At 37.2% G+C, this 16,111-nt stretch overlaps 1 protein-coding gene across 2 annotated transcripts in view; it reads left to right on the plus strand.

Annotated features, from left to right (window-relative positions):
* The window catches only part of FOCAD (focadhesin), a 307,210-nt gene that overhangs the window by 159,694 nt on the left and 131,405 nt on the right, over positions 1–16,111 (plus strand). For both annotated transcript variants that reach the window (XM_005898491.2, XM_070375958.1), the window contains one exon: positions 14,814–14,948. In XM_005898491.2, coding sequence (XP_005898553.2) covers positions 14,814–14,948 — 135 coding nt within the window. The remainder of the gene's footprint in view (positions 1–14,813; positions 14,949–16,111) is intronic.

The raw sequence follows: 16,111 nt of genomic DNA on the forward strand, positions 1-16,111 counted from the left end.
CTTCCAGTCTAAACAAATTGCCCACAGTTGGAGGAGAAACAGCTTTTGGTGTGTGCATAAATGAAAATCAGTACATTGTACTGAAAAAGAGGGCTCATTCACTTTTAAGATTTTTCTCTCTTAAGTCCTTGAGATGGGAATGTGAGGCAGTGCTAACCCTGTTTTCTTAATCAGCTGTGAGTCTCTTGTAGCAAAAATTAATAGGCGTTGCAGGATCATGAAGAAAAGCTCTTTCATCTCGCCTAGCTCCAAGAGGGTGTTATATTTTCAAAGCGGAGTATTGTACAATTGAGCAATAGATAAGGAGGGGAGGGCCCTTTCCTGGGGATTCTTGACCTCTGGAAGAGTTCACTCCAGGCCATTTGTCACTGAAGTGATTTTCCCGGAAATACCCTATGCCAAGGTTATGTTTTGGCTATTCTACCCTCTTTTATTGATTTATTTCTGAAATCATGGGGTAAGGTAGTTCTCCCTGCCCTCTCCCATCATCCCAACTCTTTGTCTAGTTGCTCCTTCAGGGCTCCATGGGGTGGGAACGATTTTCAATGGGACTCAGGTTTTCAACGGGATTGGGTTTGGAAGTTTTAGGGAGTCAGTGTGGTATTAAAATGGCCAGTAGAAGTCCTGCATTTTGTTTAAGCATCTTTCAGCGTGGTAAATATAATTTAATATGGAAATGTGATACATTGTTCCATGGCAGATTTTCCTCAGCTGTGTACAGTAAGGGTTCTGTCACCTACTGTGGATTCAGTATTTATTACTTATTCTCTGGAACCTCTTTTGTTGTTCTTACGTTTTGTTTGTGGGGACATTTAAAGGTGGATTGCCCGTTCGACCTTGCAGAGGAGTTGATTAAGTTTAATTTGCTATGCATTAGGCAAGGAATTTGCTTGTCTTTTTGAACCGAGCTCTATATTATTTGTAGTTGGGGCATGTTTTTTGATGCCTTCAGTTCTTCCTGGGCATGAAAACGCTTTTTGTACATTTGTTGAATCTATTTCCACGCTGAGCTTTTTATGTACTACACAATGACTCTTTACAGTTGAAAGTTGTAGTTTGGCCTTATTTTTAACTATAAAGGGACAGCAGGAACTTGCCTTTTATTAAACATTCGTGGATATTATAACATTTACTTTGTCACGCTGTAAGTAGATTTTAAGTATGGTTTTTCATTTTCAAAATAAAATTTTAACTGACTGTAGTAAGTTGTATAATGGAATACTATTGAACACATGTGTGAAATGTGTGGGAAAATTCAAATACTGACATTTCCTGTTTAAATAGAAAAGACTTCAGCTTTCAATAATTAGTTAATTGGTCATTTTCAGTTTTTTATAGACCGTATTTGTAGATTATGCAAAGTCAAACACTAAATCAAACTTAGAGAAAATTTTAAATTTGAAGTCTTGGCATTTTATCATTTCCTGATTTTGCGCTTATGATCCCATCCTCTCTCCTCTGTCTGACCTTTTCTGTACCTAGATTTGGTGTGATCTTTTAGATACTTCACTCTGAACATTTTACAATCTCAGCTTTCTAAGTTATGACATTTAGGAACCCCTTCTCCCTCCTGTTCATTATTTTAATTCCGTTTCCGCTTAATTCCGTTTTATTTTGTATTTAAAATTTTTTTGTATGAAAAGATTTCCCTCTTAAAGTGGAATTTGCTAAGGATTATTAACTGATGTGAGTAGTCTGTGACCAAACATGAACGCTGTTCAGGGTATCCAGCCGTGAGTTTCCGGCTCAGTCACAAACCTAGGGTATTCTTTAAAAGATCAAATGAACTGGACACTAGGAGGGTTTTAATGATGCCAGTTAACATCAGAAGAGCGGGGCTCAGTGGTTGCAAATTGTGCTCATCTGAATAAACGCCACTGAGCTAGAAATAATGACATGACTAAAAGGATGCTAATTGTGTGCCATTCTGCCATTCCTGTGAATAAAATATATCGTTTAAGCTTATACAAGGGGTGGGTTTTTCTGGGGTAAATGGAGACATAGGATGTAGAAAGGGGGTCTCTGAAGGAGGATTGTAGATTAGATGGCATTACACGTTTGAAAGGCTTTATGGATTTTGAGACGTGATGGAAAACATTATTTTGGTACCTTCTAAGAAATTCACATATACCCTTAAGTGACCTAGAATTTTTAAACACTTATTCATCGTATACCCATGTGAACCTAGAATTATTTATAAAAAGTGTCATTGTTACCTGTGGTAATTAAACTTATCTCCATGCTATATAAATGTGTTGACCTTTTTTTAAAAAAAATCTTTTTATTTTGTGTTGGGGTATAGCCAGTTAGCAATGTTGTGAAGTTTCAGGTGAACAGGGAAGAGACTCAGCCATTCATGTATCCATTCTCCCTCCAACTCCCCTCCCATCCAGGCTGCCACATAACACTGAGCAGAGTTCTGTGTGCTATGCTGTAGGTCTTTGTTGGTTATCCATTAAATGTGTTGATCTTACCTTCTCATTTCCCAAGATAAAATATCACGAAGAGACTCATTTCCAGAAACACTAACATTTCCAGGTTAGACTTCACTTTGATTAGATGACTGAAATCATGTGTTAGTGAAAGGCTTGGGAAGTATTGGGAATTAAGTCAGTAAACTTTTGGTAAATATTTATATAGGTACAGAATTACTTGGAATGCCTCTTTAACATGCTTCCAAATCCAGAAGTCGTATTTAAAGGAGATAGTATATACATTTTGTTTTAAGATTCTTTAATTTTAAGTTTGAAAGACTTTGCAAAGTTGACCAGAAAAGGATTTGTTCAAGTCTACGGACTGTACTATTAATTCGATGTTGTTCTAATGCTCTTCTCATGTTTGCAGTATATATTACTTATCTTTGATGATTTAAATGACTTCATACCCATGTAGGCCCTGTTGTTAGGTCTTTGAGCTTTATTAAAAGCTGGGCTTAGATCTTCTCATAGTAGCATAATGAAACCTGTTGCTCTAGATTCTAATTCAACAGTAATGAGTAAGATATTCTCAGAGGTACCATTCCTTTTGCTTCAGGGCCATGGCACACTGCCTCTACTTATATAAGTGGTTGTTTGAACAATTAACTTGCTTCAGTGATTCACAGGGTTGCATGATTTTGATCTGAAATTGTTGAAAACAGGTCAAACAAAAGAGTATCGTTGACTTTGTTTCATCATGTTACACTTATAGCTTCAGTGAAAGTGATTTTCCTTCACTTTCACTTGTTTGGCTCAACTACTCTGTCCACATTATGGACTTTATTGAAAAATGAATGGCAGTGATGTCTAGTGTGGTCTTCAAAATTCTGTGGATAACTTGCGCTACAAAATCAGAATCCTTTAGAGATGAAACCCAAGCTCTCTATTTTTTAATGAGTTCCTCAGTGACTCTGGTATTCAGTGATGTTTGGGAGCATTGTCAAGAGCAGCAGTCTCTAAAATGTTTTGTGTGTAAGTCCAGCCATGAGGTACGGGAAGAAGATATTAGAATATTTCTTATTTATCGTTTATCTCAAAAAAGAGAGTAAAATTAAGCTCTCGTAACATTTAATATAGGGATGGATGGTTTCTTTACTTGTATTTCCATCAGATGGTCACATGTCACCCAGAGTAGCCAGGTATCCCAAAGGAAAAATGGGAGTTCCACAGTAAACTGGTTGTACCATCATCTCTCCTGTGTTAGAATATAATAGTCTGTTGCAGTTTATGCATATGTATTAAATAAATTTATAAAATGTATACATACATACACATATATAGAAATATGTAGTTGTGTCATTTAATATATATTTACATTTATATGTGTACAGTTATATGCATATATGTATATGTGGTTATGTCATTTTACTAGACATGCTGATTCCATATATGGGTTGTTGAAAGATTTATCTGAAGCACTATTAACCTTGACTTTATGGAATTTTCTTCATTCCTTTATGGTATGCCTGAGCACAACTACACACAAATTGTTTGCCTCTTATTTTTTGAGCTGTGTAATAGCTATATTTTTTCTGACGACCGTGTCTTTTTAAGAAAGTCACAGTTTTACTGAGATATAATTCACATATCATAAAATTCACTCTTTTAAAGTTCACAGTTTGGTGATTTTTTGGTAGATTCATAAAGCTGTACATCAACTACCACTATGAAAGCATTTTAAAATCATTCCTGTAGGCTGAATAATGACCCTCAAAGATATCCAGGTCCTAATCTCTGGAACCTATGAATGTTACCCTATATAATAAAGAGGATTTTGTGTACATGATGACGTTAAAGATCTTGAGATGTGTAGATTATCCTGGACTACCTGTTCAGTTCAGTTCATTTCAGTCACTCAGTCATGTCCGACTCTTTGCGACCCCGTGGACTGCAGCACGCCAGGCCTCCCTACTTATCACCAACTCCTGGAGTTTACCCAAACTCATGTCCATTGAGTCGGTAATGCCATCCAACCATCTCATCCTCTGTCCCCTTCTCCTCCTGCCCTCAATCTTCCCCAGCATCAGGGTCCCTTCAAATGAATCAGCTCTTCACATGAAGAGGCCAAAGCATTGGAGTTTGAGCTTCAACATTGGTCCTTCAAATGAACACTCAGGACTGATTTCCTTTAGGATGGACTGGTTGGATCTCCTTGCAGTCCAAGGGACTCTCAAGAGTCTTCTCCAACACCATAGTTCAAAAGCATCAATTCTTCGGCACTCAGCTTTCTTTATAGTCCAGCTCTCACATCCATATATGACTACTGGAAAAACCATAGCCTTGACTAGATGGACCTTTGTTGGCAAAGTAATGTCTCTGCTTTTTAATATGCTGTCTGGGTTGGTCATAACTTGTCTCCCAAGGTGTAGCGTCTTTTAATTTCATGGCTGCAATCACCATCTGCAGTGATTTTGGAGCCCCCAAAAATAAAGTCAGCCACTGTTTCCACTCTTTCTCCATTTATTTGCCATGAAGTGATGGGACTTGATGCTATGATCTTAGTTTTTTGAATGTTGAGCTTTAAGCCAACTTTTTCACTCTCCTCTTTCACTTTCATCAAGAGGCTCTTTAGTTCTTCACTTTCTGCCATAAGGGTGGTGTCATCTGCATATCTGAGGTTATTGATATTTCTCCTAGCAATCTTGATTCCAGCTTGTGCTTTATCCAGCCCAGGGTTTCTCATGATGTACTCTGCATATAAGTTAAATAAGCAGGGTGACAATATACAGCCTTGACAAACTCCTTTTCCTATTTGGAACCAGTCTGTTGTTCCATGTCCAGTTCTAACTGTTGCTTCCTGACCTGCATATAGGTTTCTCAAGAGTCAGGTCAGGTGGTCTGGGATTCCCATCTCTTGAAGAATTTTCCACAGTTTATTGTGATCTACACAGTCAAAGGCTTTGGCATAGTCAATAAAGCAGAAATAGATGTTTTTCTGGAACTCCGTTGCTTTTTTGATGATCCATTGGATGTTGGCAATTTGATCTCTGATTCCTCTGCCTTTTCTAAGTCCAGCTTGAACATCAGGAAGTTCACGGTTCACGTATTGCTAAAGCCTGGCTTGGAGAATTTTGAGCATTACTTGACTAGCGTGTGAGATGAGTGCAATTGTGCAGTAGGTTTGAGCATTCTTTGGCATTGCCTTTCTTTGGGATTGGAATGAAAACTGACCTTTTCCAGTCCTGTGGCCACTGCTGAGTTTTCCAAATTTGCTGACATATTGAGAGCAGCACTTTCACAGCATCATCTTTTAGGATTTGAAATAGCTCAACTGGAATTCCATCACCTCCACTAGCTTTGTTTGTAGTCATGCTTCCTAAGGCCCACTTGACTTCACATTGCAGGATGTCTGGTTCTAGGTGAGTGGTCACACCATCGTGGTTATCTGGGTTGTGAAGATCTTTTTTGTACAGTTCCTCTGTGTATTCTCACCAACTCTTCTTAATATCTTCTGCTTCTGTTAGGTCCATACCGTGTCTGTGTGGTACCCTAAATGTAATCACAGGTGTGCCTTTAAGAAGGAGACAGATTTAACTACTGTAAAGAGAGAATGTGACGTGACAACTGAAACAGAATAAAAGGTGGTGTGTTGGTATGAGGAAGGAATCATGACCCACGGAGTACTGGCAGCTTCCAGAAACTAGCTGCTGCTGCTAAGTCGCTCAGTCGTGTCCAACTCTGTGTGATCCCATAGATGGCAGCCCACCAGGTTCCTCTGTCCCTGGAATTTTCCAGGCAACAATACTGGAATGGGTTGCCATTCCCTTCTCCAGGTGATCTTCCTGACCCAGGGATTGACCTTTGGTCTCCCACATTGCAGGCAGATACTTTACTGTCTGAGCCACTGGGGAACACCCCTTATTGAGCATACTATGTATTATAAGCTGATTTTTCATCTTAATATAGTGTGTACTTTTCCCCCCGGCAATATGTATATACATTTTTTTACACTTACATAGTATTTCATCGTATATTGCATTTTCATATGTTGCCCAGTCTTTTATTGATGAGTATTTTGTTTTCAATCTTTTTATACTGTGATAGCACATTTTCTATGCCAACTTGAGAGGCCTTCAAAATGCCCAGATAGCGGGTAAAACATAATTTCTGGGTGTGTCTGTGAGGGCATTTCTGACAGTGATTAGCATTTGAATCCTAGGCTTAGAAACAAGATCTGCCCTTAACAGTGTGGCATCATCAACTAATCCAAAGATGGCTGGAATGGAACAAAAAAGCAAAGGAAGGGTAAATTCTCTTCTTGATACGGGGCATCCTTCTTCTCTTGCCCCTGAACTTTGGAGCTCCTGGTTCTTGCACCTGCAGACACTGTGACTTACACTGCAACCACTTGGTTCTCACGTCTTTGAACTTGAACTGATTTGCATCACTTGCTTTCCTGGTTCTCCAGCTTGCAGACTGTGGGACTTCTTGACCTCCAAAACTGCTTGAGACAATTCCTCTAATAAATCTTTTTGTCTATCCATCTCCCTATCTTTATTTATCTTTCTTCCTTCCCTCCTTTCTTTTCTTTTTTGTTGGTTTTATTTCTCCAGAGAGTCCTAGTACAAGCACAACCCTTCATTTTGCAGAGGAGGAAAACCTAAGGTCATTTAGCTAATTAATGGCACAGGTAAGGCTCCAGCTTAGAGTTCTCTGATACCAAAATATCTGTTTCCCTGGTGTCAAACAGGTCCACACGAAATCTGAAATCTTTTTTTTTTTTGATAAAAAGATTTAGTGAGATAAAATTCACAAATAGTACAGTTCACTCATTTACAGTTTATACTTTGATGATTTTTAATATATTGACAGTTTTGCAACCATCATGACTTTCAAGTTTAGAATATTTTCATCACTCCCAAAAGAAGCTCTGTACCCCCTAGCTATCATCACACAGTGCCTTTATCCCTCCCCAGCCCCCAACCCTATACAATCAATAATTTTACTCTAAATTTGCCTGTTTTCCATTTTGTATAAATGGAGTCATATAATGTGTTGTATTTTGTGACTAGCTTCTTTCACACAATCTGGTGTGTGTGTGTGTGTGTGTGTGTGTTTTAATTGAAGGATAATTGCTTTACAATGTTGTGTTGGCTTCTGCCATACCACAGTGTGAATCAGTCCTAATGTGTGTGTGTGTGCATGTGTATGTATTCTCTCCCTTGTGAGCCTCCCTCTCCCCTCCCATCCCACTCTAAGTTGTCACGGAGCCAGGCCGGGCTCCCTCTGTTATATAGCAGCTGCCCACTAGCTGGCTGTTTTACCCATGATAGCGCACATATGTCAGTGCCACTTTCTCAGTTCGTCCCACCCTCTTCTTCCCCGACTGTGTTCACAGTCTGTTCTCTATGTCTGCATCTCCATTCCTTCCCTGCAAATAGGTTCATCAGTACTGTTTTTCTAGATTTCATATATATGCACTATATGGGATATTGTTCTCTTTCTGACTGACTTCATTCTGTGTAACAGGCTCTAGGTTCATCTACCTCACTAGAACTGACTCAGATTTATTCCTTTTTATGGCTGAATAATATTTCATTATATATATCTGCTATATATACATGTATCTATCTGCTATATAATACAGGGAGCCCGGCTTGGCTCCATGACAACTTAGAGTGGGATGGGAGGGGAGAGGGAGGCTCAAGAGGGAGAGAACACACACACACATGCACAATTAGGACTAACTTGCACTGTGGTGTGGCAGAAACCAACACAACATTGTAAAGCAATTATTCTCCATATACATAGATATATGCGTAGATCCTCCACATCTTTATCCATTCATCTGTTGATGGACATCTGGGGTGCCTCACGTCCTGGCTATTGTAAATAATGCTGCAATGATCATTGGCATACTTGTATCTTTTTGAACTGTGATTTCCTCAGGGTATATGCCCAGTAGCTGGGTCATATGGTAGTTTTATTCTTAATTTTTCAAGGGATCTCCACTGTTCTCCATAGTTAGCCTGGCGTTTTAAAGCTTCATCCATGTTGTAACTTGTTCAATCTAAACTCTTATGATGTCACTGGCTAGTATTTTCTTTGAGACCCTACAGGAAACTCTTTGGTTACACCTGAATTTAGGCAATGGCACCCCACTCCAGTACTCTTGCCTGGAAAATCCCATGGACGGAGGAGCCTGATAGGCTGTAGTCCATGGGGTCGCTGAGGGTCGGACACGACTGAGCGACTTCACTTTCACTTTAGTTACATCAGAATTTTTTCAGCTTTGTGCAGTATTGTTTTCCTGGGGTATGTTTATTGATTATGTAGTTATTATATAGCCATATATATTTTATCTGCTAAACAACTTCTAAGCAGTTGGGTGTTTTTTTTTAAGCTATTTTGATTGAATTTCTATTATTTTTCTTTTTTACCTTGAAGTCTAAATTCCACTTATCTGAACAGGGGAAGGAACTGGCCTTTTTGAAAAATTCCCTCTGGTTATTTGTGAGGAATAAAGCACTAATCATTTTCTTGTCAAAGAATATTTCTGACACAATCTTACTGTGAATTTGGTAGTTCATGCCAGAAGAATGTCCGACATGAAATAGATAATTAGTTCAGACAGAATCTAGCAAAACTGAAAAGTGAACGTCCCTGCAGGGAGCTCTTTGTGTCATTTCTTTCTGTTCCTGCAGAGAAATCAATGGAGTTTGCATTGGAAGATACTGTTCCCTTTAGGGAGGTGTCTCGGGGATGCTGCAGCTGCTCACGAGGGGGAATAAAAGAGAAACCTAAAATCCTGGGCCACTGCATAGTGAATCTTCTGGGTGACTTAATATCTAGATCAGTCTGTTTAGTATTAATAAATACTTGTTTGTACTTGAATCACTTCTACAGTTCCAGCCTCTTCTATGCAGATATAAGAATTATATATATCTATATAATCTACTTATATATATATATATAAGTCTGTACTGCAAACTGCCAGTTTTTCAGAAATATGGAACAATCTGAAGACCTCGGTCTTGCCTTCTTTGGAAATGGTATAGTGATGTTAGGGATTGTTAGTATGACAGTTGTTTTATCCCATCAAGCACACTTATTTTTTATTCACTATACCACAATTTGGGATTTAGATATATGTCATTCTATTACTTGCCACAACAGGATAGAAGTTGAGCAACTCTAATCATCAGAAATACTGTCCCTTTACATTATAAGAGACTTTTAAAAAGGCAACTCAATATTTATTCCTATTGTTTTCTACAACACTGCTTTGATAATACCCTGGACTCAGACATTAAAAGACTGTGAAGTTGCTTAAATAAACCTGTGCTAGTCATTTTTTAATACTTATAACCTTTAACCCCATGTTATTAGGATTAGAAAGAATGTTATTTTTCCCATTGTTTCTGCTCCATTGATTGTGTCTCCTTAAACTCTCTCTTAGCCCCTGTTATTGTATTTTGGTAACAGAAGTGTCCTGTTTTATGAATTGTGTGGGCTGAATTAGCTTAAGAGGGTTTCACTGCATGATGATGACTCGAGTCCTCTTAATTGTGAAGGCAGTTTCTTTTACCTTCATTATGAAAAGGGCAAATAAGGCGGTTTTCATAGCCTAAAGGTTTTTATAAAGCTTTCCCTCTGCTGGAGTAAAACACCAGGACAAAAGGAGTAGGCTGTTCTTTGGAATTGCTAGAAATAGCTTTTGGAGGTAAAATTAGAGTAATAGGCATCTATTGCCTCTGCAAAGGAACAAATGCATTCTTACGGCACAAGAATTGAAGCAAAGACCCTGATTCTTTTATGATTCATTATTTTTCCGTCAATAACTTTCTTTTACAGTGTATAAAGCGTGTTTGCATACAGTTGCCTCAATATTGCCTTTACTATTAACCTTGTGCTGTACATGGAGCAGATGTTAGTAGTATTATTTCTGTTTTGCAGCTGCGGAAACAGATTGAAGGAGATTAATGACTTTGCCATAGTCCCACAACTACCAAATAGGAGAACCTGGGCTTTATAAGTCCAGTCATGAGCTCTTTCCAGTATATCATGCTGCACTGGGTCTCCTTAATCTGTGCTGTTTAGTGTTGCTAAGGTTCTTATGGAAGAATAACATGGAAAAGTGTCATTCTCCCCAAGAAACAGAAATGGCAACAAAATGTGCATAATGTTAGCACTCGGAATGAATTCTCCAAAATCTCATAGACAAACTAAGCAAGATATTCTGAGTCGCTTGTTTGTAAATATTCATATGCTGTATCTGCATAATATAATACCTAGGTATTGCTCCTTCTATTTTGTTTTTGCTTGTTTTAACATTACTGTTGAATTGTGGGTTTAGTATTGTAGGCTGATAGTTTCCTCAGCACTTTTAAGATCTTATTTCATGATCATTTGGTCTTGTTAATTTTGAAAAGTTTGTTGTTATTCTAATTTACTCCTTTATAGATAGCGTGTATTTTCTACCATTTAGCTCTGACAATTGTTTGCGTTTGTGTTAATCATATTATAATGAATAAAGCTATAAACTTATTTTTAGAGGGGCTTATTTTATTTTTCTGTGCAAATCATTTGGAATATATATTATGGGAGTGCTTTCCAAGAGTGATCCAGGAGCCCCCACCTCACTGCCATTTTTTATGTTAATTTCTCAGCTCAGTGGTTTCTAGTCCAACCATTATACTAAGGGTACAGCCCTTCATGCTGGCTTTATGTGGAGGTCTCTGTTCCAACACCCTACCTGCTATAGGCTAAAGGCAGTATCTCCTCTTTCCATGTGTGCATTTAAACTCAAGCAATTAGGTTACGGAAACTGACAACCTCCTTTTAGTACCATAGGGCAGGTATTTTCCTTTTTATTTCTGGCCCTGGCTAATTACCCCTACTCTCAATTTTTCCATTTCAGCTCAAGAGTATATAAAAAATGTTCTTTATCAGTCATTTCAAGTGTCGCCCATTATGTGTTGGAGCCTGACGTCAATCTGTATTTTGAAAATAGACAAGTCATTGGGTAATGAATTGTTAAGGTAAAACAAGCCCATTGGGACCAGGACCATGAACTTGGCTCATCTGATATATTATGACAGATCATAAGGCTAGTGGATGAAATCCATAAGGTTCTAGGAGATGGACATAGCAAGGTGGTAATAGGTTGAATCCAAGGAGCCCTCAGGGTCAGACGATCTCTAAGATCTAGTCAAGAATGGCCCAGTGTTGGGAAGGTCAGAGAAAGCAGCATTCTTTATTAAAGACTTCCCTGCTCCTGATTGTGTATGAGCAAGCCTAGATTTACTGATAATTCCTGGCAGGTATACCTTGCTTACAATTAAGGCACAATTCACTGTTGAGATGCTAGAATGTCTTCTCATAGTCTGTGTATAGAGTACTATTTCAGGCATTTGTTTCCAAACTTTTTAGGAAAAAGACTTTTTTTTTTTTTTTTTCTAATTTTATTTTATTTTTAAACTTTACATAATTGTATTAGTTTTTTTTAATTTTATTTTATTTTTAAACTTTACAAGACTTTTAAAATGTGTAAACCTTTGAAAATACTTGGAAGATGTAGCCTCACTCCCCATTCACCACTATGGAAAAGACAAGGCCCCTTTTTGTACTTCCATAATTGGTGGCCAGGCATCTTTTTTGTTGATCTGCAAAGTGCATTAGAACATGTATGAGACTATACTTCTTCCTGGCTTTTGATATATACAAATGTTTAAATGACAAAACTGTCATTAGCCAGCCTTACATCTGAGTTTTTCCCTAATGCCTGCAGAATATTTCTCTCTGGATGTCTTTCCTTGAACTCCAGTAAAACATATCCATCCCCTCATTTCCTGCAAAGATGCTCCTTCCAGCTTTCCCTCCGTTTTATTAAGTTGCTTTTTATTCACCCAGGTCTCTAGGCCCAAATCATCTTACTTTCCAATTCATTGTCCAAGACCTTTTAATTCTTGCCTTTTCTATCTCAGATTTACTATTTCTCAGGTTCCAGTATCATCAGTAGTTGATAACTACTGGTAATCTGATATAATTATTAGTGTGCTAGATGAGCAGGGAGTGAGAACTAGAAGATGTGGTCATTGTCTTCATGGAGCTCAATATCTAGTTGAGAAGACAATTTATATTCATGAAAATAGTGAACAATACTAGGCAGTATATAATTAAGTGCTAAGTTGGAAAGTATAGAGTTTTAAATGCTGGAAGTTAGAGGAAAGAAAGGGATAAAATAAGGCCTGAATTGTAAGAGAAAAGTTAATTGTAGAATTGAGATGTGAACTTGGTTTTGAAACAAAGAAGGTTGGAATTAAATAGGCATTTAAAATAAGGAGAAGGCATGGATAATCATTATATTGAGCGTTTGCTTTTTGGAAAACTTTTGAGGCTCTATGTGAAGGACTAGGGAGAAATAAGAATTAGAGAAGTCCATGACAGCTTTGAGATTGACTACAGACTACCAGAAGAATCTTTCAAAAATAACCTTTGAATTTAGTTTATTGCCCAACTCAGAAATCTCTGGAGGCTTCCTTTTCCTTTTGATTCTGATCCAAACTGCTTTGCTATTCTAGGTGCTCTTTGATCTACACCAGCCTTTCTTCACCAGGACTCATGCATGCCTACAACTAGCTTTATTTGTGTTTTGGCTTATGCTTTCCACTTCCTTGTGAAAGGTCTGCCTGATTTCTTTCCATTCCATCTTCAAGTCCTATCTCTAGACTTTCTGCCTCTTGACACTCTGATGACTCCCACTCACTGACATAGCTTTCCTACCTGGATTCCTCCTAAGCCTATTTTCTGTTGGAAATATTTCAAAATCTTATCATGTACCTTTTGTTTTCCAATAATTTAGAGTTACGTACATTTCTCTTTCTTTCCGATAAGGTGGTAAATTCTTTGAAGGTTAGATTATATTTTATTATTCCTCTTAGTGCTGTATCCTACTCTGGGTATATACTCTGTGTTGAGTTGGTAGCTTTTAAAGGATTGTTTTTTTTTTTTAATTTCAAATATTGTTGTTTTGTAATATTTGTATAAATGTGCCTAATGTCATGCCTGACAGATAGTAAAACCCTTAGTGATGGTGGAATCCAAATTTGTAGTGGATCCCAAGTCAAAGAGCATTTTTCTGCTCTTTCATGGAAAGTGGAAAATAAGAGCAAAAGCACTGAATCCCAAGTTTTCTGAAATACTTTCTGCTATATTTGAGTCTTTCCTTAATCTGTGTCCTTAAGTATATATTATTCACTTACCTTATATAGTGTTTCCTAAATAATTTGAGTTAGTGTGTGTGCTCAGTCACTCAGTCATGTCCAACTCCTTGCGATCCCATGGACTGCAGGCTGCCAGGCTCCTCTGTTCGTGGGATTTACCCAGGTAAGAATACTAGAGTGCATTGCCATTTTCTACTCCAGAGGATATTCCTCACCCAGGGATCCAGCCTGCGTCTCCTGCATTGATTGGCAGGCAGATTCTTTACCACTGAGCTACCTGGGAACCCAGTTTATGTTAGTATATGAAAATAAATTGTGTATGTTAATTGAAGCTTAAGATAAAAGATTGTAGTGTTTTAGAAAGATTAATCCTTGTCCAACTCTAATTGATGTGTGTTGTCACTCTTCCTGCCTGAGTTTTAAAGTTTTAGTAAAATATCTGTAAGTGAAGAAATCATCTGTTGTAGTTGGAATTGAACTTAAGAAGATATTTGAACATCCATAAATCAGATCTTGAAATGGCCTAAGAATACTTGGTTTAAGGAAATTGGATCAAGCTAGAAATGACATTTATTAGTTTAATTTTTATCATTTAACAGCCTCTTAAAATCTGAAATGACTTTTAAAACAAAGTTTTAAGTTACTATTTTAAATAACAAAATAATTCGCCTACCTCATTTAGAAATTTGTAAGATGGTTTGAGAGTGTTTTATTTGTATTTACTAACATCTCAATTTTCTGAGTGGTAATATAGTTTCAGCAAGATGGAAAACTATAAAAAATTGTGAATACTTGGATTTAGAAATGTACTAGCATTATCTTACCTGTCTTTGTTTTCTGAGAATGGCTATTCAGCAATGTTTGTAGCTAATCTGGAGTTAATCTGTGTAGCTAATCTGTGTATTCATGCATGAGAGAGAGAGAGTTTTATTTTTTTGGTTAACCAAAATAAAACTATAAAAAAGCAGTTGTGGGAGGCAGGCTGGATCTTCTTCAACAACAGTTTGTGTTAGTTTATATAATTTCTTCTGAGAGGTGATAACTTATCAAATCCTATCTTCTAAGAGTTCTTATTCTTAAATTTCCTCATAATAAAAGACAGTACCCTTTACTAATGGCTTCAGATGAGCTGGGATTTTGTTAGGTATTGACTTTTGTGTTTGCTTCACAGGTGGTTTGTATTCGCTCCACTTGGAATGCTCTCTCCCCAAAGCTGAGTTGTGACACAAGACCTCTCATTTTGAAGACCCTCAGTGAACTGTTTTCTCTGGTTCCTTCCTTAACAGTCAATACAGCTGAGTATGAGGTATGTGTTTGGATCTCAACAAATTGTCTGTTTCCACATTGGGAAAATGTGTGCTTTACCATTACTTTTGGGAAAAAATTATTCGTAATTTTGTGTTTGCCAAAAATCCTTTAGTGATTTTAGTTCTGCGAACATGATGATATCTTTATGGACTCCTAGGAATAGATGGATATCCACTCTTATCAGTCCTCTGTCTTTAAGACTTACTTACATGAAGGATGCCAAGTTTCATTATGAAAGTGTAGTCAAGATTATTAAAAGCCAGTATGTTTCTAAAAGAATACAATTCGTGAGACCAACAGTTTAAATGTGTTTCGTTGGTGTTTAAAATTCTACAAAGTATTATAAAGGATTTAGTAAGGCAGGGCAGACTTTCCCAGTAGTGTAGACATAGTGTTATTTGTGCTTTGCTTCTAGCTTGGGCATAGAGATTTTATTTTTTGTGTGTTATTAATAGTTTACATTTTCAATATACATCTTCGCTCTTTGTGTATATTCTTCCATGAAGATGATTGTAAAATCAAACTGTCCTAGGAGAGGAAAATAATTTTATGAACTAGTCAGTATTTGGCATTGTAATGAACTACTTGGTGGAAGACATTTTGCTAAAAGATTCATGCGCTTCTGTTTAACATTTTCTTTATTTTCTCTTCTTTGAATGAAATGAGAGGCTGGCAGATTCATTTATATCTCCACTTTTGTAGCTATAACCTCATTTAAGCTCATGTTTTTTACTTTTCTTTCAAAGAACTTCAATTAATTTTCACTTGAAGTCTTGGTAAACTTTTACTTTGATTTAGTGCTTCACAGAGTTTGATAAACTCCATAAGATTCCAGGAATAGCCCCTTACTTGTTTTAGATCACATGATAAGATAGGAGTGTAAGATAATACTTGCTCTAATCATTCTAAATGCTACACAGTGAGTAAAATCAAGTTTGTCCTCACCAAGGACACAATATCTAGCATGGCACATAATATGTATTCAGAAACTAGTTATTGAATGAATGAATGAAGCAGTACAGGATATTGTGAGTTTATTCTCACATTTGGGCTTTTATTTGGGGGTATTAAAAAAAGAATCAATTCAAGACTCCTAGATTATATAATTCACCAACAGTTGTTTTTTTTTATGACTGCCATTCATGGGTACATACCTTTATG

This window comes from Bos mutus, chromosome 8 (assembly GCF_027580195.1).
Source record: "Bos mutus isolate GX-2022 chromosome 8, NWIPB_WYAK_1.1, whole genome shotgun sequence".
Lineage (NCBI taxonomy): Eukaryota > Metazoa > Chordata > Mammalia > Artiodactyla > Bovidae > Bos > Bos mutus.